The sequence below is a fragment of the Harpegnathos saltator genome, unplaced genomic scaffold (genome assembly GCF_003227715.2).
Source record: "Harpegnathos saltator strain DR-91 unplaced genomic scaffold, Hsal_v8.6 scaffold429, whole genome shotgun sequence".
Lineage (NCBI taxonomy): Eukaryota > Metazoa > Arthropoda > Insecta > Hymenoptera > Formicidae > Harpegnathos > Harpegnathos saltator.
In genome coordinates this window covers 1-25,000 of record NW_020230238.1, presented here as the reverse complement: position 1 = coordinate 25,000, position 25,000 = coordinate 1, and the positions used below count along the sequence as shown (strand labels likewise).

Sequence of the window (25,000 nt, the reverse complement as noted above, 5' to 3'; positions counted from 1 at the left end):
TTTTGCTTCAAATTCGACGAAACCTCATAAGGGACAGAGAAAATGTACAAAATATTGAAAGATAACAGTGTGTGACAGTGATGAATTTATTTTATAAAAACATGTAAACTACATCGCGTGAATATAGACGAATTAAATTTAGGTTACACATCGTCCCAAAGTAAATTTTCCTGTTACCAAACAGGATATATACATACATACATACATACATACATATATATATATATATATATATATATAGTGAAGGTATTTTGTTGTTGTTGTTGTTGTTGGATGATGATGATGATGATGATGATGATGATGATGATGATGATGATAATGATGACGACGATGACGAAAAGTAGTATGGCTCGGTTCTAGATTACTGTTACTCTCAATCCCCATAGTTACACGCTTGTACAAATAATTACGTTCATATAATATGTACATGGTGTGTAGTCGCGATGGTCTTGCTCACTCCCTTCGTTGTCTCTCGCGCTCACGGGCCAACTCCGCAGCATAATCGTACGGTGAACCCCTCCTGAAACATTAAGGATATTTGTGTTTTTGAGTCCTTGTAGTATATCAAATGGTGAAAAATATTTAATTCTAAGCTCTTTTCACTAAGTTCTTATTCACAGAGGTGTATCTTCCGAACGTTAATACTAGCAGCTAATTATTACACCGAGCACAAAGGACCATTCGACGGTAAATGGGTTTGGCCCGTCTTTTCTCATCTCTTTACCTGTCTCGATGCCGATCTCTATCGCGATGACGGTCTCTGCTCCGATCTCTATGCAACCTGTCCCTGCTGCGGCTTCTGTAATCCTTTTGTCTTCTACTTCTGTCACGGCTATTGGACCTTCGGCAATGCCTTTCTCTCTCTCTATCCCGTTCGCGAGCTCTCTCCCGATCGCGTTCGCGCTGCCTCTCTCGCTCCCGATCACGTTCCCGATGTTTGTCCTTACGATCCTCATCGGATCTGAAAAAAAAGCACGTTCGAACGGAAGTATGACATCAGTTGTTTCGAGACTCAGCGAGACTCGATCTATGTTCGTATCGGCGGAAAGATTGATCAATCTCAAGTCCTCTCGCCAAGTCCAATGTATCACTAGAGCTAGTCAAGGCTCGTTCTAGACAAGGCCCTGCTTCGTCGGAATGTCGGAATTGTCGGAAAATAGTTTGGGGAAATAAGGAATCGCGATAAATTGTATTAGTAACGTGATCGTTGTATTCGTACCACGTGGACGCACCTGGCACGCCAGTGACTCGTACGCTCTGCCTCGCCCCACTGAGCCTCGCTGTCAGGAATGTGTCGGGGCTGCTGCTGCTGCTGTTGCTGCTGCTGCTGCTGCTGCTGCTGCTGCTGCTGCTGTTGTTGATGGTGATGATGATGATGATGATGATGATGGTGATGATGATGCTGTTGGTTACGCGTTGTCGTCATATTGCCGTTGTCTTTCCTTCCGCTACCAATCCCCACACTATTGCCGTATTTGCCGTGCGAACTGTTAAGCGTAATTGGCGGCTTGGCGTTACGTGCGTTCATTGTCTGTTGAGGGAAACGCTCCGCCAGCCGTAATTCTAGATCCTTCTGAATCGGTACAGGTATACGCGGAAATAATGTGGAGAACCATTCGAGCTTAGTAAGAAACTGCTTGAGGATGTCACCCATCTTCATGGTCTGTCCGCCGCCAGCTTTTACGTCCAATTCTTCCTCGTCATCCAGATAGTCGCTATACCAGCTGAACAAGTCCGCCGGCGGTTGTGTGTATCTGTTGCAATCAATAGTTTATCTTGACTCGAACGGAACAAATGTTGGGAGAACAACTTGAAGTAACTCACGCTGCTATCTTAGATCAAACAGAAAAGCAGAAATTTTCGCCAATTCAACTCGCAACAATCAGGATTGAACAGCGATATTTTCTCTTGTTGTTTTTACAAATTAATTTCGAAAAAGGATGGGGGGAGGGGGGGGAGAAAGAGGGAGAAAGAAGGGAAGGAGATAACGCGTGATTACTTTCTTCGTCCGCTATGACAAACGAGACTCACCTAATGTACATGAATCCCAAGGCGCGGATATACGGCGAATCTGGATGATTAATGAGCCCGTTCAATTGCTTCCTGGTTAGCCTCAGTGTAAAGAGTTTGTACAGTAGACAGTAAGCCGTGGAAACGATGCCGCCCGCGCCTACGCCTCGCACCTGCATGAACCGCTAAATTTACACCCCCCTCAGTCAGTTAAGTCACATTCGTGTTATTATACAATATATGGACCGAATACATGCTACTCTGCAATAAGTAAGATGGTGATTGTGTTAAGTGAAAGAGAGAAAGAGCGAGCGAGTGAGAGTAAAGAGATAGACTCTGCTCGCCGTCGGTGCTCGAATCTCTGAAACGTCCGACCACAGTGACAATCAATGTCTCGGCACATGGCGTGTGCTCAGAATCTTGCGGGGCTCTAGATCGATGTCCGTTGTCGATTTGCATGTGATCGCGTGTTGATGTTGCCGACCTCACGCGTTTCACACGTACGAATCGATTATTAACAAGATGGTGCCATACTCGGCGATTCTCTAATCCGAGACACGAAGGTCACTCTTGGGTAAATTTTTGTAATTTGTATAGCCAGAAAAGGTGTCAATTACGAATTGCTTATACGTACAAGGAGTAATTGTAAAGTTTTATATTCGGAGCACACTTCCTCCTAATTTTTCAACAATTGTAGTTTATGGTAGAGGAAGAGAGAAGACAAAGCCGGTCGACAAAAGTGAATGGCTCAGGTATCGAGGAATCGATACGTCAATGTATGAAACTCGCCCAAAATGGTATCACCATTTGTCCACCCGTCGGAACAATATTCATCCAGGTCGCCGACTAGTGCGTTACATGATCATTTTTCTGTGTGCAAGTGTGACGTCTGTGCGACGTGCAGGTACTGTATCTCTCAAACCTCTTACACTTCTAACAAGTCCATTAATAGTGAAGAAGAGAAAAGAAATAAGGAGAAGGAACAGGGAGAAAGAAATAAATAAGAAAAAGACAAAAGAGAAACTGAAATTGGACGATGTTCCTCTGAGAAAACATACTCACGCCTCCACACATGCCAGTCTGACCCGCAGTCTTCCTGCTACCCTTCTCCCAGGGCTCCAGATGGGATACCTTGTAGTAGATCTCGTCGATTACCTCATGATAGGTCTTAAGCTCATACAGATTCACCTTGAAATAGTGTGACGACTGTATGTTGGTCAATATCAAAGGATTCAAATTCATAGTCCTCTCATTGCCCCATAGCGGTAACACATTTGACTTTTTACCCTCCTTTTGAGGTAGCCTACGATCCTCCTCGCAGCCACTAGAATTATTCCACGGCGAGCCTGAAACAAAGATTCGAATATATCTTGAAATGGTAATAAGATATTTTTGTGCGCAGAAAGAATAGAGTTGGTTCAAACTGTATATTACTCAAAATGATAATTTCTCTCTCTCTCTCTCTCTCTCTGTGTGTGTGTGTGTGTGTGTGTGTATGTGTGGTGTGTGTGTGTGTGTGTGCACGCGTGCGTGTATCTCCAGATTAGAATTATTCTACTTTCAATAGGCAAAATTGTTTGCAAAATGGTTGTTCTAGATTCGCTCTTTTCCACTACCTCAGATTGAATTTGTTCACTTTGGAGCGAAACACATACATAATTTAGCATTGGAGAAGCATGGAACAGTTTCCTAATACGGTGTTGGTTAAAGAAAAAGGGTGGGGGATGGGGCTAAAATCATACCAATAAACTTGGTTGCACAAAAACAGAATCTTTTCATGAATTCTGTTTCAAGGGTCGCTTGAGGAATTTTATGAAAATCAGAAGTGCATCTTTTTGGAATTATAAATTTAGCTTATCAATTACAAGGATACAAGTGTCCTAGTTATCCATACCATGGTTATGTCAAAATCGGTAGAATAAAGTTCAAGAAGGTACACGGACAGGGAAATGGAGGTTATGTCACTCAGCGGAAGGAAATTTTCGATGAACGGTTTCGCTGTGACCAGTCAATGTAGTAAATGATCGAAAATTAAGTATTGTCAACACGTGAACAACCTATGTCTGTACGTTTACTCACCATCAGCACCTTCGGTATCTTGCATTTGCATTTTTAGACAGTACGCTGAGAAGAATCGCGTCAACCTTCTACATCCGTCGAGTCGTTCAGCAAACACTCTGCTTTTTTAAGCTTTTTATAGTAAGCGGGGTACAGATCGAAGAAGCGGATTATTCCAAGAAATTGTAAAAACCGAAGACTTTATACGTGATCGAAAAAAAAAAGAAAAACTGTAGCACACACTCTTGCACACGATGCGATCGTACACGGGTTCACGCTACGTATACTTGGAAAGAAAACGGTTTGGACCGTTATTTTTCTATGTATTTCGGAACGCACCAAATGCTGTCACACAACAGGTTATTGCGCAAGTCCACGAGCAGTGATTCTTTTCTTCCGCTTGCTTCCGGGATTACGTTCCGATGTTTATCGTCAATACCGAAAATTTATAATATACGTGTAACATGAACGATAGATCTTTAGTGCTGACAATGAATATCAGAACGCAGCCTTGATCTTGGCAATTTTCCACCAAGGAACATCTTGTTACACAAAGCCACTTTATCAGAGCTGCGTGTTTTATCCAAGGTACCCTTTAAGATAATAGGCCTGTTCGTTTTGTCTGCACTGCTGAACTGGTGCATTAAGTTAAAGTGAGACAAACGTAGGTTTTCTCACTTCAATTTGTTGCACAAGTTCAGTAGTGCAGACAAAACGAACAGGCCTAATATGTAATCCATAAAATAATCATTGATTACCAATGTATGATGGCAGACAAAAAAATCGTCCGTAATTTTTTGTGCGAGTTTGAGAACATGATTTACGTTCCACGTACACTGGAAAGCAAAACGGTTTCGACAGTTTTTTTTTTTTAATGACGTGGATAATTCGTGTAGTTGGGAATTTGAGGATCACTGCTTAATCAAACTGCGCAAAACAAAAGATCGCGGGTCTCTCTCTCTCTCTCTCTCTCTCGTGCAAGTGATTCTCAAATTCATAATTATACGGGTTACTCATGGATGCGTTACGTCCACTTGAATAATTCGTCAACGTTATTGGCTGAGTGTAAAGCCAGCGGCACACGGTGCTTGTTTTCGTGCTGGATTGCTTGCTGGATGAAAATATTGCGTTGTGATTGGTGCATTTCCGAAGATGGATGGAAATGCACCAATCAAAACGCAGTATTTTCATCTAGCAAGCAATCCAGCACGAAAACAAGCTGGCTTAAGAGTTTAACAGTAAGGACCAATTAAGCCAGCGGCACCGTATGCCGCTGGCTTTAGTCATTAATCGCTCACTGAGCGGTTTTCTTCGCTGAACGCACCCCATGTCACTAGAAAAAAAACTGTCGAAATCGTTTTGCTTTCCAGTGTACACTCAGAGGCAGGTATGGTGTCCCCCGGCGATGTCGTATACGCCTGTAAAACAAACGAAAGCGATGACAGGCATGTACGCATACGCATATGGGCGTACTGTACAGCGCGAAAGAAGTGAAGAAGGAGAAGTGGTGGGAGACGTTCCGATGTTGCATCCTTATCGCACGTCGCACGATCGAGAGAGAAAGCATTATCAGACGTGGTACGGTTAATGGTGTCCCCAATAGCTGTCTCACTCACTCTACGCTTGAATGCAGGGAATATGAGTGAGACAGCTATAGAGACGCCACGCTGTCTCTATAGGTGTCTCGCTCGCTCTAATAGCCATGTATCGCGCTTTCCTCTTTTCTCATTAGCAGAAATGCCGATTAAGGAGGGAATCCTGTCTGTAGACCGGAAAAATAAGCTATGTTCACGAATTTTTTTTCGGAAACTAAGCAGACGATTGATTTCAAACTTGATAGAAATAATAATATATGTTTTATTGATAAGAATAAATTTTTATAGCGTTATATGAATAATAATGTAGCAAATACACAAAAAATAACGTGACGTGTTTAGGCGCGCGCCGTTTCACGGTTCCTATAAAATCTCGAAATATGGTGGACTGGGACAAAAACGCAAGTGAGATAAAAATGCTACTTAAAATGTAGGCTCCGCTCTTGAAAATATAAAAAAAAATTAGGAGACTTAATAATAATAAAATTACAATTATAATAACGAAACGCTATACAGCATCTCCTGAAACCAGAGAAAAAACCTTTTTCTTATATAAAAAAGTCGATCGATCGATTTCAGCATGTAGTTACATATTCGAAACATGTCTATCTATCGTGTGAACTAGCGAAATTAAAAAATATTAATTTTTTATATGCACCGCGTTGTCTGTCTCTATAGGTGTCTCGCTCGCTGTAATAGCCATGTATCGCGCTTTTCTCTTTTATAACGCTATAAAAATTTATTCTTATCAATAAAACATATATTATTGTTTCTATCAAGTTTGAAATCAATCGTTTGCTTAGTTTCCGAAAAAAAATTCGTGAAAATAGCTTATTTTTCCGGTCTACAGACAGGATTCCCTCCTTAATCGGCATTTCTGCTAATGAGAAAAGAGGAAAGCGCGATACATGGCTATTAGAGCGAGCGAGACACCTATAGAGACAGCGTGGCGTCTCTATAGCTGTCTCACTCATATTCCCTGCATTCAAGCGTAGAGTGAGTGAGACAGCTATTGGGGACACCATTAACCGTACCACGTCTGATAATGCTTTCTCTCTCGATCGTGCGACGTGCGATAAGGATGCAGCATCGGAACGTCTCCCACCACTTCTCCTTCTTCACTTCTTTCGCGCTGTACAGTACGCCCATATGCGTATGCGTACATGCCTGTCATCGCTTTCGATTGTTTTACAGGCGTATACGACATCGCCGGGGGACACCATACCTGCCTCTGAGTGTACACTTGTGAACTAAAAGGTATGTGCACCGATTTTTTGTTGACTTCGGAACGCGCTCCAACTTGAGGAGAAAGACAACCACTGCTTCATACGTCAGCGCTGTCACTTATTACGAGAGCAAAAGGATGGCATATACGAGTGTCAAATAAGTAGTGATTGTGGCGTAGACACAAATGTCTTGGAGACTTTGAGTTATAATTGAAGAAATGAAGAAAACAAATAGTGATTGTGAAGAAAAGTGGCAAAAGGCTTAATAAAATTTGTAAAACAGTATATTAAAGGAGAGTATTAATTGTCTAATAATATTTTAAGTGAAAAATATTTTTAAATTTGAGTGTAAGTTAAAAAAGTTATAAACCATAATAGTAGCAACGAAAAGTATGAAACGTTGAGTTTTTATGTTTAAACAAAATGAGGAAATATTCATATATTCAATCGAAAAACCTGTTGAAATGTAACTAAATTTAACAATCTTTTCCAGGAAGTACTTTCAATTCGCGTACTAAGAAAGTGGATAGTCGGGACGTGGGTCTGTTTCTTTTCGGGGAACTTTTGAGTTAATGCACACTAGTGATAAATTGGAGTGAACGTAAGTATATAAGAATGTTTCACTCTAGGCAATTGCGCTAGTTCAGAAATTCTTCGAAAACGAGCGGACCTAAGGTCTGTTTTTTGTAGCTGTGTAATCAATGTATACTTTTGAAATTTGAAAAGAGAAACGTATATTTAGCAGTGACTGTGATGTAGGAAAGAGGGAAAGACAGCTAGACAAGCTAGTGCAGTCAAACGCACACACACACACACACACACACACACACACATTTTAGCTACAAATAATAAATTTTTATAGCGATCGAATGTATATTTGTTTCATTTCAACTTATTGCACCAGTTTAGAGCTTCTTCGAAAACAAACAGATTACATTTGAATATTTTCGTAATACATATAATAATATATTATCTTGAATATTCAAAAGATATTGCAATCTAGGATGTTGCGATATTTCCGACATTCTTAGAATTGGAGGTGGTATTCATAATCGGATTAACGCTATGCTTGATGTTGCCATAGTGCGCTAGGACAAAAATACTTTAATCGAAAGAGAAAGGCATTATCGCTGCCTTGCATTATAAAACGATCCGGGGGATAAAAGGGGGGGGGGGAGGGTTATCGGGGGTTTCAATAATTCAATTACTCTCGTTTTCATTTCTGCCGTGTTATCTAAAAAAAACAGAAAAAAAAGATGGAATTATTTTCTATCTGGAAACTTTTCTAAATTGTGTCAACCGTTCAGAGGCGGGATTCTGTAACTTCATAACGACAATGTCACTAGCATGATGCGTCATTGAGCATCTTTTCTGCCATATATTGTATTATACTTACTTAATACTTTCGCAACGATAATGTCGTTATCGTTAACGAGTTATAGAATCCTGCTACAGCAGAGAAAGTAGCAAAGGGAGTAGCGCAGTGAAAGCAGTTTAGTGAAAGAAATTTAGAGAAAGTAGTTTCGCAACTGTTGTAAGATCATTTGCTAAATGCTACCTAGCGGTCAATGCATTTCCTATACGTTTGCTGAGGCAATGCCATTTTTTCTAACACAACGACATATATACCTAGCCGTGCATTCATATAAATTCCGTGGAGAGAACGCGAAGGTCGACATGTAACGAAGAGAGAATACGATCTTTGTGTCTCTTCTCTTTTCAACAAATCAGTAACTGTAATTACTGCATGTGTGCTTTCAAGAGAAGTTGTCAGGAAATTTTGAGAGAGAGGTAAGAGTTGAAGAAATTTGTTAAATAAATGTAATTGTAGAAGATAGTATAAGACGAATAATTTAATTACTTCTTGTCACAGTGAAGAACAGGTATTTCGTTAAAATGGAGTCTGAATCGGATGCCGTGCGCAATGTGATTTCTTTATAAGGATCTAAACATTTTTTGTTGGACATTTTAGAAATGTTCTATGCGGCGGCATAATCGACGTATCCAACAAATGTGTCGTATATAGTAAAATATTATAGAGGATTCATACCGCGTTCAATATGCGACATATAGCATCGGATAACCAATAGATGAAAATTCATTTTTCGGAGACAAAAATTTTCTTAGGTAGAAACTCTAAAACCGAAATCTCTTATTGGACATTGAATGTAGCATACAATATGTCGGATGCAGCAACGTGCAGGTTGAATCCTCCGACAAACTGGATTAAATATGGGCGTTTTGCTTTCGAAAGAGTCGTTCCGTCATCGGCATTTAATTATAAAATTGATAAAATTGGAACGATGCTTTCAGTAGGAAAACGTCGGAAGTGGACCAAATCTAAAAAGTACGCTCCATAAGCGTAATAGCGTTGAGAGAAGTGCGACGGCGTGTGTTCGTTTGCAGCTGTTTATTGAGAAACGAAACGTAATGTAGCTATGATGTAACAGCGCGACAATTTTCGTGGCGATGGTAAAACAATGAAGAAAGTATGTTATATTTAACGTGAAATATATATTTTGCAGTTAATTCATCGTGAACAAATAACAATATATGTAGATGTACATATAATATACAGAGTGTTTCCCCGTTAAAAACTGTAGACTCTTATCTTCTCGATGCAATTTTTGTTTTTATAACAACTGAATACATTCGAAAATGACAGTTGATTAGTTTCAGCAATTTCCGATGGGACATCCTGTATCCTGAGAGAATGGGATACAATCATATGAATAAATGTATATATCTTTTATATATCTTTACTATATTTTAATAATTTACTATATTTTAATATTTTAATAAAGGACGTTAATTTTTATTAATTTCACGTCAGAGAGTAATTTTTACTTATATATAATATTATTTTTCTCCTCGATAAAGATAATTTCTAATCAACGAACAACAAAAGGACTGGTCTCCAAAGCAAGAATATGGAATCATTGGGAATATTATATGGCATCGTTGCCGTAATCCTCGCACTTTATTACTACTTTACATCAACCTTTGGCTTTTGGAAGTCACGTGGCATTCACGGTCCACAACCAATACCATTGTTCGGTAATGTTAAGGACGTTATGTTCGCTAGGAAGGCAATGTGTAATTATTTGATGGAAATATGTAACGTCTACAAAGATGAGCCTATGATTGGTATATTCGTTAGGCGGACTCCTGTCCTTATCGTAAAAGATCCAGATTTAATCAAGGATATTCTTATCAAAGATTTCTCAAATTTTCCCGAAAGAGGATTTACTACTCACGAAAGGGTAAGATCGCTGTCAGTTATGCAATATCCGATGTAAGTGTAACATCTATGGAGAATCGGTCTTTGTGGAAAATATGCGGAACATTGTATCGAACAGTGCACATTAGGTAATGGGAAATGTTACAACTCGTGAAATTTATGTTGGGTTTCTGGAAGAAAAATTGTATAATTAAACGCAATTGTGTATAAATAAACGCAATAATTTGTACGTGTGTAGAAAATAGTTAAATTTAATTCGAGACACTTGTTTCAGGCTGATCCGTTATCGCAACATCTAGTAGCTTTGGAGGAGAAAAGATGGAGACCCTTAAGGACAAAGTTGTCTCCTGTTTTTACATCGGGCAAGCTGAGGGAAATGTTCCTTCTAATATTGAAATGCTCCGAACACTTGGAAAGATATGTGGAAAAACTGGTGAGCAGGAGCGAGATCATAGAGTGTTGCGCATTAACGGCCAAATATACGACTGATGTTATTAGTAGCTGTGCTTTCGGTATCGATACGAATTCTCTGTCGGATGTGGAGAGCGAATTTCTCAAAATGGGAAGAGAAGTATTTGACCCGAAATGGTACAACTTGATACGACTGAAAATCAAGCAAAATGCACCACAGTTGTTTGATATTCTCGGTTATGTTTTACCACAAACGAAGGTAACGAAATTTTTTACACGCATTATCATGGAGAATATCGAGTACAGAGAAAGGAACAATATTATTAGACACGATTTCGTCGATGTGTTGCGCGAATTAAAAAGGCATCCAGACAAAATCGACATCGGTAAATATCGATTATTTAGATAATATAAAGAGAAAAAGATTGTATATGTTTATGTTTCTTATAGCACAAATTAAGATAATGTTACACGGAAAATTACAAGTACAAGTTGAGACAAGAGATAATAATATATGATAAAATAAATAAAATCGAATAAGCAAGGTGTTGTCACATCATGACTAAGTAATCTTTGTTGTTGATAATATGTACAAGACTTTTTAATTATTTAAACGATGAATTGAACGTTGAATTATTTGTAATAATGAATCGTTGACAAAAGAAACGGATTTATTAATTCAGTACAAATATATTTTAGAATTGACCGACAGTGTAATCGCCTCTCAAGCATTCATCTTTTTTCTCGCTGGTTTTGAAAGCTCATCGTCGGCCATGACCCATGCCCTTTACGAATTGGCGCAAAATCATAAAATACAGGATACACTACGCGAAGAAATTGAGCAAGAGTGTGCGAAAGATGAGGATGTTTTGACATACGACAATGTCAAGAAGATGAATTACTTGGATAAAGTTTTGAGAGGTATGTCGTTTGTGAAGGAAATTGAAAGAGGTGGTAAATGTTGTTATATTATTTGATACACGGTAGAGATGGCTGGTTCTTTGAGTCAAATATAAATTAGATTTAGTATAAATACATATATATTTCTAACTTGTGCACTTTTTTTCATTATTCAATGTACGTTAATGTGCGTAGAAACTTTGCGGAAATATCCACCGGCAACATTTCTGATGAGGCAGTCCACATCGAGTTATACCTTCGACAGTGTTAAAACTAATATACCCAAAGGTCAACCTGTATGGATACCGGTTTACGCGATTCAACGAGACCCAAATATCTATCCGAATCCAGATATTTTTGATCCAGAGAGATTCAAGGGAGAAGTTATGCAAAACAGGAATACAATGTATTATCTTCCTTTTGGCAGCGGTCCGAGAAATTGCATCGGTGTGGTGGAGTAGATTTTTCTCAATACTATTTAGAGAAAAAGATAAAGCATTAGGTTGGCTCAGTTTCAAATGGTTTCAATGGCTGTTTACGGTTTGCAGGTTCTCGCTTCGCTGCGTATCAAATCAAAGTGGGACTTGTAAAGATATTGCGAAAGTATAGCATTGAAATATGTGAAAAAACTCAATTACCTTACGCGAATGATCCTAAAGCGTTTTTATTAACGCCAATGGGTGGAATATATTTGAAAATAAGAAAAATTAATTGAAAGTAAGATATTTATGATATACACGTTCTTTTTAAGGGTGCGCTGAAAATAAGGAAAGTTACTGCTGCTGGACATACAATAAACTGATCAATAAATACGTTTTTGAAAACAGTTTGCATGTCAAGTTCAATGCTAATGGAGTGTTACTGGCCGCGTTCAGCAAAAACAGCTGCTTACTAAGCGCTTAGTGATTATCGTTCCTGGTTCATTCCCCTGGATTCGTCAAAGATGTAAAAGAATACTCCAATCATAGATAATAATCACTAAGCGCTTAGTAAGCAGTTTTTTCTGCTGAATGTGGCCACTGTTACATTTTATAAATTTTTTTTGTTCGCATATGACGAATTGGGGATTAAAAAATGTGGTAGCGTGATTGCAAAGCGATCGTTTGGTGAGATGAGTTTTATTATGTCGTGTAAAAGTAAAACGAATAGAAATATTAATATGCGAACAAGTAATTACATTCTCCATTATGTATACATATTTGAAGCATATTCTTTGATATTGTATAGGATGTTCTACTAAATATATCTGTCTTATAATTTAATTTCAATCAGGTGAAACAAACTTAGTATACTTATTTTATATCTTGTAACGTAATAAATATTTTACAAAAAGTCTGATCACAGTTGTGTTTTAGATTTTTATTTCCCACCTGAATCTACTTATAGCTATAATATTAATATTTTAGTATATTGTAACGTTTTTATTTAACAATGAGCAATATTGCACATTTATAATACAATAGAAAAAGCGTACTTTGAAAATACCAATTCAAATTACAATCTATTTATTAACAATCTGATAATATGTAGTATACTGTATATGTCATATCTTTTACATTCAAAAATAATTTTCTATATATTTTGTCTATATATACCAACATTAATATGAAATGTAAAAAAGAAAAGAAAAAACAGGAAAGCAGTTGCGATTTTACAATCCAATGCAATAATCCAAAGAGAGGCAATTCATTTTCATTGTCTATCGCAAGCACCATATTTCTTTTATACTGAGTGTTGAAGATACATAGTTGCTTCTTTAATTACTACAGAGTCCTCAATACCAGAAGGTAAGAAGGTATTGGAAATCATTATAGTTATAGCAATCAGTCAGAATCTTTTCTTTGAAATGAAAAACTACGTCTCGTTGACAGCCCCGCTTAGACAAAAAACGAGCTGAGAGACTTAATAACTATTTTTTAGCGATTGTTAGTGGCAGCTTTTTCCGACAGAAGTTATATATTTTTCCGACGGAGTCATAGCCTTAGCTACTTGCTTTATCACTGATCGATGCTTTCCTTCCATTCGCATTGACCATACATGAATAAGAGAACCAATATAATTCATGATTCTAGGATAATGAACCAGGATGTTGTGTTTGGGTTTCAATGCCTTGGAAAATAATTTACAATATAATTCATGATGTTCAGCAATCAGAGTTGCAAGATATGTGTCTAAATTTATGTCTACAAATGGAGCAATAACAATATTTAAAATTTGAACCAAACAGATGTATAACTGTCAAGCTTCTTCTACCTCAGGCACCAAGTCTCCGATCATGAGACCAAAATGTTGAACAAGAAATAACATTTTTTATTACACAGACATTTTCTTTCTTATTATATAGACATTTTTAGTTTTTATTTAGGGTTTATTACTTATTTTTGATTATGAGTTTGGTTTTTTACATAGATTTAACATCATTTACATAGATTTAATGTTTCATTACATAGAAATATTGAGCGATATAGAACTTTTTAATATACAATGATCAACGGTTAAAATCTCCCGAATGTTACCTAGGAAGTATACTAAAATAACATCTTGAATAAATCTTAGCAAAGTGCCTGCGCAAGGTGAACATCTTACGTTATTATATGTATATACTAAATTCAGTCACAATCTAATTTGTCACAATCTAATTCTAATAATCTTAAACTTTGTATATAAGTCTAATAATTCGTAAGCTTAACGGAAATCTTATATGCATATATTTTTATTTATATCCAGTAAACACAAAGTATTATCGATGTAACAATGCCAACTAAATCATATAGTATGTTACATAACAATTGCATTGTTATATAACAAAGTAACAGTTACGTAACATATATGCAGCTGACATTATAACATCGATGATACCTTGTGTTTCCTGGGTATTCAAAACAGTTTATGTATTGTTTATATATTGTATTAATAAAAATACTTAAAGATGTTTTAGTTAATACAATGTATAATACAATGTATATTACAATGTTAATACAAAAATACAATTAATTTTAGTAATTATTACATATTTATTTATATATGTTATAATATTGGAAGGATTCGTGAAAACCAATTTTCTACTACCGCTATACATAATAACAAATTGAACAAGTCATAAGCTGCGGCTTAATTACAGATGATACTTGCAAGGTAGAAATACATATTATAAACTTTAAGAAGAACGAATATCTGAAATTAAGAATAGAAAAAGGAGATAAAGTAAAACTTTAAGAAACCTTGCAAAACAAAAGTAAAGGCTGTATCTAATTTTGATTCTACTTTAGCTAATAAGTATATCCCAGAAATCGCATGTTCAAAATTCTAGCGATATATATTGAAACAAAAGGGCATGTTTTAAGTGTCCCTTTTGATTCAATTAGTAGACAGAATATTTATTACATACCTTTCCTTTTATTCCGACAATCAAATTAATAGTAAATTTTACAAATAATCGTAAAATTAACGAAACAAAATTATAAGAAGAGATAAATGGGTAATGTTTCGTATGGCACGTGCTGCCATGCGGAAAGCTGGCTGGCGAGCGCGTGGGACTCCGGCCGGCGCCCCGCGTGTGGCGACTGGTACCGACCGCGGCCGCTACGTGGCACGCCTCACGATTTCGCTGCTCGCAGTCAGGATTCGGCTACCAGGGGATATAATCGGACGCGATGGGAAGCTTCGCGCCTTCGTTTGGCCTGACGCTGATTGCGATATCTGTTCGTTCGACTTTGTCTTCCGTGATATTACTACTCTGTCTCCCAATCCTCCTCTCTAGGCTTTCCTAGAGCGATTTTTCTTATGATTTGTATTCGAACCACCGCTCTATAACACTCTGCTGAGTTGAAGGTGGCGCCGATACATCTGCTGGGTTTGAGGTTAATGGTTCGGATCTGGTGATACAAATTTCGTATCTGCGGTCTTGTCGTGATCTGAGTAAGCGCGGGGTTCGTCTATCATCCTTTAGGGTGTAAACACGATGCTACTTTTGACGCTGGGTTCTTTTGTCGCTAGCTGCTCGTTTTCCTAGAGCGAATTTCTGGCTGACAAAGTCGCTAGCGCCAGAGCATCTACTACACGATGCTGATAAACAGCGTTCAGTCACTAGCATTTTAAGGAGAATTTTGCGGGAACGTCAGTTAAAAGGATCATGGCGTCAAGGAATGACATAGTTCAAGCTGCTGTCGTGCTTGCATCATGGCTATCTGCCCATCTCGCATGGGTTTGTTGAAATATTCTTTTAATTTAATATTCCAAATTATTGGGTAATTTTCCAAAACTTCGAGGAATATTATATCATTATTCCTCAGTCTGGTTAATTTTACCGACATTATATTTTGATAATAAGCAGCAACAATATTAAGACAATATTATCCGCACTGAGAACACGAACTTACGATCGTTTGCCGGCCGTATGCACGTCTCGCGCACGCGCAGTGTGCTGAATATTCGCTAGCTGCCCGCTGATTTATTCGCTACCGTCTTTACACGGAGTTTCTTTTGACGCTGCTGCTAAAGTCGCTCGGCTATTCGCTTGATGCGAGCGGTAAAAGTTGGACATGTTCAACTTCGCCATAGCGATGGCCCATCTACAATGGCTGCAAGAATAAGGTTCTAAGCGTAAGCAGTAAGAAATAGACCAACCACAATCGATTATTATAAGAATGTTATAAGAATCTTGTTGCCGTTAATATAAAATTTCTGTTATACTTAGAAATAAAATTCCTTTTATACAAAAAATAAAATTTCTTTCATATACAGAATTAAAATTCCTCTCAAAAAAAGAATAAAATTCCTCTTACATACATTTATACAGGAAAAAATTCCTCTTATACAAAGAATAAAGTTCCTCTTATGTACAGAATAAAATTCCTCTTATATGCAGAAATAAAATTCCTCTTATATAAAGAATAAAATTCCTCTTATACGTAGAATATCTCAACTCTCATTTTAAGAGGAACATTATTTATTCTTATTGGCCACACTCACTTTAACTACAAGATGCTTATGCTAAATTTCACACATTAAAAAGTAATAAAAACATCGACTTATTTATATATATGTAGTGTGACTTATAATTTATAATGGAATGAGGAGAGTATATAACAAAGAAATAATTTCTTCATATTATACAAGTAAACTCATCAACCAACATTAACAGTGATGCGATGTTAATATTAGTTGGTGTATCTATTCGTGCAATATGAAGAATTATGTACTTTCTTTGCTATATAATCTTAATTATATTCATAAGGTACATGTTAAAATTATATTATAAGTATAAATACATGTTTGTTAATTACTTTCTAATGCGTACAACCTAACATAAACGTCTTATAGTTATAGTAAGTGTAACCAGTAAACAAATTTATACAAAACATAGTTTGCTTTATATATATATATATATATGTCCAGGGGCAGTTTTGACGACTATTTCCAGATTTTATATCAAAATACACATAAATATCCCAGAAGTAACGTACAACAAATCGTTTTCAAAAATTCTGTTTAATTTTTGAGCTATGTAAAAAAAAAGTACAAAGTGGTAGTTTCGACGACTTCTTTGATGGTTAGGCAGTTTCAACGACACTATACGTAAAACGTACACTTTGCAATTATACAAAGGTAATTTTGACGACATGTATATATATTGTAGCAATATAAAGGTTGTTTTGACGACATACTATATATATATTGTAGCAATATAAAGGTCGTTTTGACGACAGGTCGTTAAATATGCCTTTACATCGCTATAAACGATATAAATCGCTATAAATATATTAATCGATATAATATGAGCGTTATTTCGACGACAATCAATAAATAATGTGTAAGAGATTTGTAACAAGAGCTATAACGTCGCCTTTTATGATCTTTTATCGCAATTGTAACCTTTCATCGTAATTGTAACCTTTCATCGCAATTGTTACCTTAAAATCTTTAAGAATTTCTATTTCTGAACCGAGACCATTCAACGACTTGGTCTTTTCTGGGTATAATATCATTGTTTATTAGTCCTAATTTATTATTTTATTGGGCCTCAATAGGTTTTCAACACGTATTGTCATCTGTACCCTGTCATAAATTTCATAGCAGGAGAAATTTCTCAATTTTCAACAATTTATTCCTAAGTTTTTGTTAACTGCATAGGCTCACTCTTTTCTACGCCTAATATTGTTAATAAAGCCCTAATTTATTATTTTGGTTTACCCTTTAATTGTTTCTCTATGAATGATGTCTCTTATACCAAGTCGTAAATTTCATCGCAATCAAAATCTTTATGAATTTTTATCTGAGGGCAGAAACTACTCAGCGACTCGCGCTTTTCTATGCATGAAAGATTGTTATATAGTTCCAATTTTCAATTTTAGGTTGCCTGTTAATTGGTATCTGTAGTCTTCTATATTTCAATTGTTGGAGATTGAGAAATTTCTACTGTCATGAAATTTATGACAAGGTATAGGAGACAACACATGTTAAACAGCTATTGAGAGGCCAACTAAAATAATAAATTAGAACTAAATCACAATGATATTATGCTTAGAAAATTTCGAGTCGTTGGACAGTCTCAGTTCAGAGATAAAAATTCTTAAAGATTTTAAGATTTCTATTGCCATGGAAGTTAACGACAAGGAATAGATGATAGCATGTGCAATCTCTAACCGTTTAGGAGATATCGAAGTTTAAAGTTTTCCAGCCTTTCTCCGTCGATATCCAGCCTTCCTCCGTCGATATCTCCGCTTCTGCTGGGAGTAGAGAGTCGTCCATGTAGTCGAAAATAGGGTTTTGAAATGCAGGGTTTTGAAAGGACTTTAATTTGGTGCCAGAACCAGGCCTGTATCTCTGACCGTTTAGGAGATATCGAAGGTTAAAGTTTTCCAACCTTTCTGCGTTGATATCTCCGCTTCTACTGGGAGTAGAGTCGCCACTTACGGCAAAATGTAGGGTTTTGAGAGGACTTTAATTTGGTGCCAGAACCAGGCCTGTATCTCTAACCGTTTAGGAGATATCGAAGTTTAAAATTTTCCAGCCTTTCTCCGTCGATATCCAGCCTTCCTCCGTCGATATCTCCGCTTCTGCTGGGAGTAGAGAGTCGTCCATGTATTCGAAAATGTAGGGTTTTGAAAGGACTTTAATTTGGTGCCAGAACCAGGCCTGTATCTCTAACCGTTTAGGAGATATCGAAGTTTAAAGTTTTCCAGCCTTTCTCCGTCGATATCCAGCCTTCCTCCGTCGATATCTCCGCTTCTGCTGGGAGTAGAGAGTCGTTCATGTAGTCGAAAATGTAGGGTTTTGAAATGTAGGGTTTTGAAAGGACTTTAATTTGGTGCCAGAACCAGGCCTGTATCTCTAACCGTTTAGGAGATATCGAAGTTTAAAGTTTTCCAAGCTTTCTCCGTCGATATCTCCGCTTCTACTGGGAGTAGAGAGTCGTCACTTACGGCAAAATGTAGGGTTTTGAGAGGACTTTAATTTGGTGCCAGAACCAGGCCTGTATCTCTAACCGTTTAGGAGAAATCGAAGGTTAAAGTTTTCCAAGCTTTCTCCGTTGATATCTCCGCTTCTACTGGGAGTAGAGAGTCGTCACTTACGGCAAAATGTAGGGTTTTGAGAGGACTTTAATTTGGTGCCAGAACCAGGCCTGTATCTCTAACCGTTTAGGAGATATCGAAGGTTAAAGTTTTCCAAGCTTTCTCCGTTGATATCTCCGCTTCTATTGGGAGTAGAGAGTCGTCACTTACGGCAAAATGTAGGGTTTTGAGAGGACTTTAATTTGGTGCCAGAACCAGGCCTGTATCTCTAACCGTTTAGGAGATATCGAAGTTTAAAGTTTTCCAGCCTTTCTCCGTCGATATCCAGCCTTCCTCCGTCGATATCTCCGCTTCTACTGGGAGTAGAGAGTCGCCATTTACGGCAAAATGTAAGGTTTTGAGAGGAATTTAATTTGGTGCCAGAACCAGGCCTGTATCTCTAACCGTTTAGGGGATATCGGAGATTAAAATTTTTCAGCTTGTACCGTTAATATCTCCGCTTCTATTGTGAATTGAGTGTCGAGATTTAGGGCAAAAGCGTGTACCTGTTTTTTGAGTCGTTTATCAGATATCGAAGATTACATGTTTAAATTTAAATATAATTTAGTTTAATTCTTTAATTTTAATGTTGATATCTTCGCTTTTACTTGGAGTTAGAAGTCGATGTTTATTGTGTGAATAGGGTTAATATAGGACTATATTGTGGCGAAAGCGCGTTCCTAGGTTTTGAGCCGTTTCCGCGAAGAAACTGATCGGAGGACGTTCGCAGCCGTGATGGAATTTGACGTTCGCGTTCGCAAGGGCTTAGTATTTTACTCGCGAAGGGACGTCATCGTCCTTCTTTTCACAACGGTGTCGGATGTTTAGCTCCTTTCTTCCTAATTTTCTGCGACAACAAGACCGCGTCGGGGCCCTAACGGGGCATGTTCGCTTATAACTAGCGTTTATCTGAGGAGCGCTTCTCGGGAATATTCTGCTCGAAGGATTAGTCCGCGATAGAAAGTTTCCTGCGATCGGAGACCTCTTTAGTTTAAAGTTAAATTGTAGCAAGAGTATTGTTATCGGGCAGCTCTGATGCGGGCTGCTGGCATCAATCTGTGACGTCTACCGCGCGCTTTTGCGATTACCGGTAAATTCAGTGTTCTCGATTGCTCGCGCGATTTCAGGTGGCCATAATATGGGAATAATACGTGGCAATGTGTGGCAATAATATATAGTAGTAATATACGGCAACAATATATGGCAACAATATATCGCAACAATATATGGCAATAATATATAGCTATAAAATATGGCAATAATTCATGGAATATATTTTTCGTTATAAATGTCAATGCAAATTTGCGGCATGCACAATATAATAATAAAAGAGCTCTCTGTAAGTATTGAGTCAAACGCTCACCAATGATGATGTTGGTAATGTCCCGTTGCCAATGTCCAACCAGGTCTACCAATGTTCTTCCATGTCCGCTACCGCTCTCCATGTCGCGCAGCATTCATCTTGCAGCGCGTCCCACGGTGATTGCTACACTTTCGCGACGCGGTCGATATTTGTATTAGAGCGGCGATATTTGCGTCAAATAACGAACGTTTTAAGTCGACATCGGTGGAAACTTTTTACGCGCTGCGAAATGGACTTTATAAACTCGATCGGCAAGGAGCAAAAACTGTGTGAAAATTTATCGACTCGTCCAACGGACTTTTACGGCGCTTTTCGCGATTGCATCGGAAAAGTCACGAAAATGCGGTATTATCGATATCTACGAGTGCAATATTCACGAATGCACGTGAGGAAAGATTAGATAATCAAAAGCCGGTCGCTTCAAGGGAACGCAAAAATAGAGAAGCGGGGCAACGTTTTCACGCATGATAGTTCCGTCACGACGAAGCTTACATTCGCGATACTTTGGCGAAATGAGAATTTAAGTGTTCTTTGTTGGAGCACGGGTAAAAATGCGTATTTTGATAACCGCGGTCGCGATATTCAAAGGCACGCGAGCGAGGATACCTCAAGCTCGGCGTGCGCTTGCGCAATCTGTGCGCGCATTATACGCTGCTCGAGACAATAGGGATCGTGATGAATGGACAATATTGCCATATAATTCTACAGCCTGTTTTGCAAATAAAAGAAAAGCAGCAACGGTATCGGCATTTATGCGAATGAATATATTTTACACGGACAATTGAATATTGTCAAATAATTATATCGTTAAATAATTCTGCGGCCCGCTTGAAAAATAAAAATAAAGCAGCTGATGACGATTTCGTGTTTGTACATCGCGGTTGTACAGAATATTTCTTATTCAGATGACTGAATATCAATAGAGAATCATTCATTATTTTAAATCTCGTATGTAATGCAGGATATCGTGAACAAATAATTCCCTAATTGTTTCGAGCAATGTATTGAATTCAACGTCACAAACACACACATGCAAGAATCTATTTGCAATTCGCATTGACGAACGATATTTCATCTAGTCACACCATATCCGTCATGCGGAATTTTGTTTTTCTTTTTGTTTTGCATTTACTCACCGAAACGACTTGCAGTCAGAGCCGGCCACGTTCCGCTTCAACTCTGTAACAAAAAATTCACATTCGTTCATGAGATCAGACCAACGAGTGCGGGCGAGTAAAATTGTAGTTTACCCTTTGCGATCGTAATTCAAGTCGAGTCGGAAATTATATCCCAGCTCTAGATCGCCAAGAGTCAAACAGAGGATTATAGTAAATTTGTAAACTTACCTTCAAGCCGACTCTGCTTGGCCCGAACCGAATCCTTCGGTGCGGCATCCGCGTCCGCCGAATTGCTGTTGTTTTCCGCACAACTGAAACAGAAAAATAATTTCCCGGTTAATAACCTGCGGTAGAGAGAGAATATCTTGGATCGGGCGAATCGAAAATACGGAAATATTTTGATGTGGGATTTTTATCTCAATATTTATATTTCAATATTGAAGATTTAAATGAGACATGAAACTTTCAAGAGGGCTGATGAGGAACAAGTTGCAAAGGCAAAGATCGTAAAGGGTTGAACACAGATGTATAGGAAACTTGTAAACTTTACCTTCCGATCGACTCTGCTTGGCCCGAACCGGATCCACCGGTACGGCATCCGCATCTGCCGGATTGTTGTTACTTTCCGCAACAACTAAAACAGAAATGTAGTTTTCCCAGTTGATAATCTGTGGTGGAGAGAGAATATCTTTGATCGAGGTAAATCGGAAATACGGAAATATTTTGATATGGGATATTTATCTCAATATTTTAGTTTCAACATTGAAAATTCAAATGAGATATGAAGCTTTCAAGAAAGCTGATGAGGAATAAGTTGCAAAAGCAAAGATGTTAAAGGGTTGGACAAAGATGTGTAAAAAACTTGTAAACTTTACCTTCCGGCCGACCCTGCTCTGCCCGAACCAGATCCTCCGGTGCGGCATCAGCGTCCGCCGGACTTGCTTCTCGCAACGTCTGGAACAAAAATTTAGCGTTCCTGGTTGGTAAGCAGCGATAGAGAAAGAATGTTTGATCGGAATGAGTGGAGAATATTCGCTACGGTTTTTTTCTTCATTGACATTGAAAGTCTAGATAGGACATGGAGCTCTTGAAAGAGCTGACGAAAAAAGATGACAACAAGAAACGGAGACAACAGTTGTGTGCTTTCGAAAATATTCTTTTACAAATGGACATTTAAATTTGAATCCCGTAAGGAGAGTAAGCAAACTTGAAATGATTTTGTAATGCTTGACGCAAATTTTGTGATACCATTATTTTTGGAGAAGATACAAATAAAATGATATAATTTGATTTTGGTTTATTTTTATTTGGTTAAATTGTTATCTTTTTCTATAAAAATAGAAATTTAGATAATAATATTTCATGTTAACGTATTTAGATTAGTTATCATATAAAAATAATAAATACATGGTACTCAATGCATGCGACTTACATTGTCGTATTCTTACTGGTGTCCTTTACTCGCGGCATCATAATCCTCGACCGAAATAATCCCTGTGTCTCGGAACGTCGCCTCATCCCTCATTGTGAATGTAATCCCTCGGATCGCTCACTGTCACGGACACTGTCATTGCACTATTAAACACTGCACAATTAAACTATTAATGACGTTCGGATAATAGGCCTTTCGCGTCCGCGTACACGTAAGCTTGTAATTCGTGCCCGACCGCGAAATATTTTTTCGCGATTTCGTCGAGACACGTCATCAGAATTACACGAGAAGCCGCAAATTTTCGCGTGTCGATACAGACTACACTCGCTAATGAGAGGACCTCGCGTCCGCGTTAATTAGGCGTTCGAACATTACTAACGCCGCGACAATGACGCAGTATATTGCTGGAGAGTGACGCGGTCCGTGCGGCTTGAGTGCCCGAGTCTAACTGGAGGCCATTTTGCGTCGCCGCAGCATGTAGCCGCTTTTCGGTGGGAGACGAATTCCCGGCTTCTGATTGGCTGGGGCCTCCCATCCGGCCATCGCCGTCTCGGTACGTACGTTGCGCCTGTTCGTGATTGTCCCCAAGCTGTGTAGCCTCAGGGACTGTTTAACGGTCTTAAGGCTCGTCTACAATAGCTGGAAGAGTAAGGCTGTAAGGCTGTAACGTAAGCTGTCAGCGAATGAAAATATTTCATTTCGTCGTCACGGATCTAACTACTGGACGGGTAAATGTGAAATAATTGTTTAGCCGCGTTAATTAAAATATATATTGTTGCAATAAAAGAAGGTTATGTAAATAGAGTGTACTTAATAATAGAACTTATTTTTAAACGAAATAATCCAGCAGCACAGCACAGGAACGCATCTCACCACAGTTGGTATGGTGTGGTAGTAGCTTAAAGTTTTATTTAATACTATAATTTCCGATCCTAATTATTTAACGACGATGGATCTAACTAAACGCGGTGACGCTCTTTGCACATGCGAATTACAGATCGTCGGAGTCGATTGCTATGCGTCAGTTCTCAATTATCCCGGTCATCACGATAGGTCCTTAGGTGGTTATTTCGCAATTACGCGTTTTTACTGACTATGTTATCGTAACGGATCGAGATCACAGAACATACTAGCGCGATACTGGAGGCATGCGACTTACACTTCTGAGACGTTCACGTAGGGGATTAACGCCGGGATGCAGCAGCTCTCTCGCTCTGTGTCACCAGCGGCTTTTCCTCCTACTCCCTCGGGTTTTCGCACGGCAGGATAATCCTGGGCACTGTCCGCGAGTGTTCACCCACGCCCGGTTTCGCGATTACCTCTCGTTACGCTATGACGCAATTCCCTTTGTTACGGGACGATATTCCGCAATACGTGTGTGCACCGTTCGCGCGTCCAGCAACGACTCCTGTGCACACTTCACGTGCCTAGCAACGACTGAGCAGGCTTGTGCCTGCTCGAAGCACAACGGCTTCCCCTACTGCTCGTTTTTTTTTTTTTTTTCTACGGCGGTTTTGCTACAAAGGCGACCCTTATCTACAAAGCGGGTCGCCGCACTTCGTGTCTGTATACATGCGTCAGGCTCGTACCTAATCGGGGCCCCGCTGTGCTAAATAAAATTTTTATAAAATTATCGCGCGCTTACCGCTATCGCTGTTACCAACGATTCGATAGTAAATAAATAAATTATCGCACGCGATATTTCTTATCAAGAGGTTCTTAGTTACCTCGAGTATTTCAATTAAAATACGCAAAACTTGAATTTTCAACACGGATGGTGAGCTGGTTGTTTCGTGATTCGATTTAAAGTTAGTTAACAAATTATTAATAAAGACTCGTTAATTACGAATATGCACCTCACCATACGTGGTTACTTGTAGAACATAAAATAATGAATATATTAATCCATATGCGTGTTATAATAAACAATCTAATAAATTCGGCCAAGCCAAAATAAAATTTAACCGTTAAGTTGTGACCGGAGCGCGGGTGACCCATAAAATTTGGACCTCACCTATATGGTGACTCTTACCATATGGTACCTATTTGATACCTGTATGGTCCCCCTGTATGGACCCTCGATGGTACCCTAA

General features: G+C 38.3%; 2 protein-coding genes across 13 annotated transcripts; one reads left to right on the top strand and one right to left on the bottom strand.

Moving 5' to 3' along the window:
• Window positions 1–257: 257 nt before the first annotated feature.
• On the bottom strand, window positions 258–4,407 carry LOC105192671 (pre-mRNA-splicing factor 38B). Of its 2 annotated transcripts, none has more exons than XM_011156945.3 (6): window positions 4,090–4,407; window positions 3,073–3,356; window positions 2,032–2,195; window positions 1,233–1,754; window positions 725–961; window positions 258–520 (listed from the first exon to the last, which is right to left on the bottom strand). In XM_011156945.3, the coding sequence occupies exons 1-6, from the start codon at window positions 4,118–4,120 to the stop codon at window positions 454–456; spliced, it is 1,305 nt and encodes a 434-aa protein (XP_011155247.2). In that variant the 5' UTR covers window positions 4,121–4,407; the 3' UTR covers window positions 258–453. The 2 variants fall into 2 exon arrangements, with proteins under 2 accessions (XP_011155247.2, XP_011155248.2); XM_011156946.3 differs by having other exon boundaries at window positions 2,032–2,183; window positions 4,090–4,405.
• A 2,945-nt stretch (window positions 4,408–7,352) lies between these two features.
• Window positions 7,353–12,267, top strand: LOC105188236 (cytochrome P450 6A1). 11 transcript variants are annotated; one of them, XM_025301542.1, is made up of 9 exons: window positions 8,565–8,680; window positions 8,763–8,772; window positions 9,203–9,378; window positions 9,563–9,627; window positions 9,770–10,152; window positions 10,405–10,927; window positions 11,241–11,462; window positions 11,637–11,888; window positions 11,990–12,156. In XM_025301542.1, exons 5-9 carry the CDS (start codon window positions 9,820–9,822, stop codon window positions 12,154–12,156), a joined length of 1,497 nt encoding a protein of 498 aa, XP_025157327.1. In that variant the 5' UTR covers window positions 8,565–8,680; window positions 8,763–8,772; window positions 9,203–9,378; window positions 9,563–9,627; window positions 9,770–9,819. The 11 variants fall into 11 exon arrangements, with proteins under 11 accessions (XP_011147917.1, XP_025157329.1, XP_019699233.1 ...); XM_011149615.3 differs by lacking the exons at window positions 8,565–8,680; window positions 8,763–8,772 and adding an exon at window positions 7,353–7,490; XM_025301544.1 differs by lacking the exon at window positions 8,763–8,772 and having other exon boundaries at window positions 8,149–8,680; window positions 9,206–9,378; window positions 9,569–9,627.
• The last annotated feature ends 12,733 nt before the right edge of the window (window positions 12,268–25,000 follow it).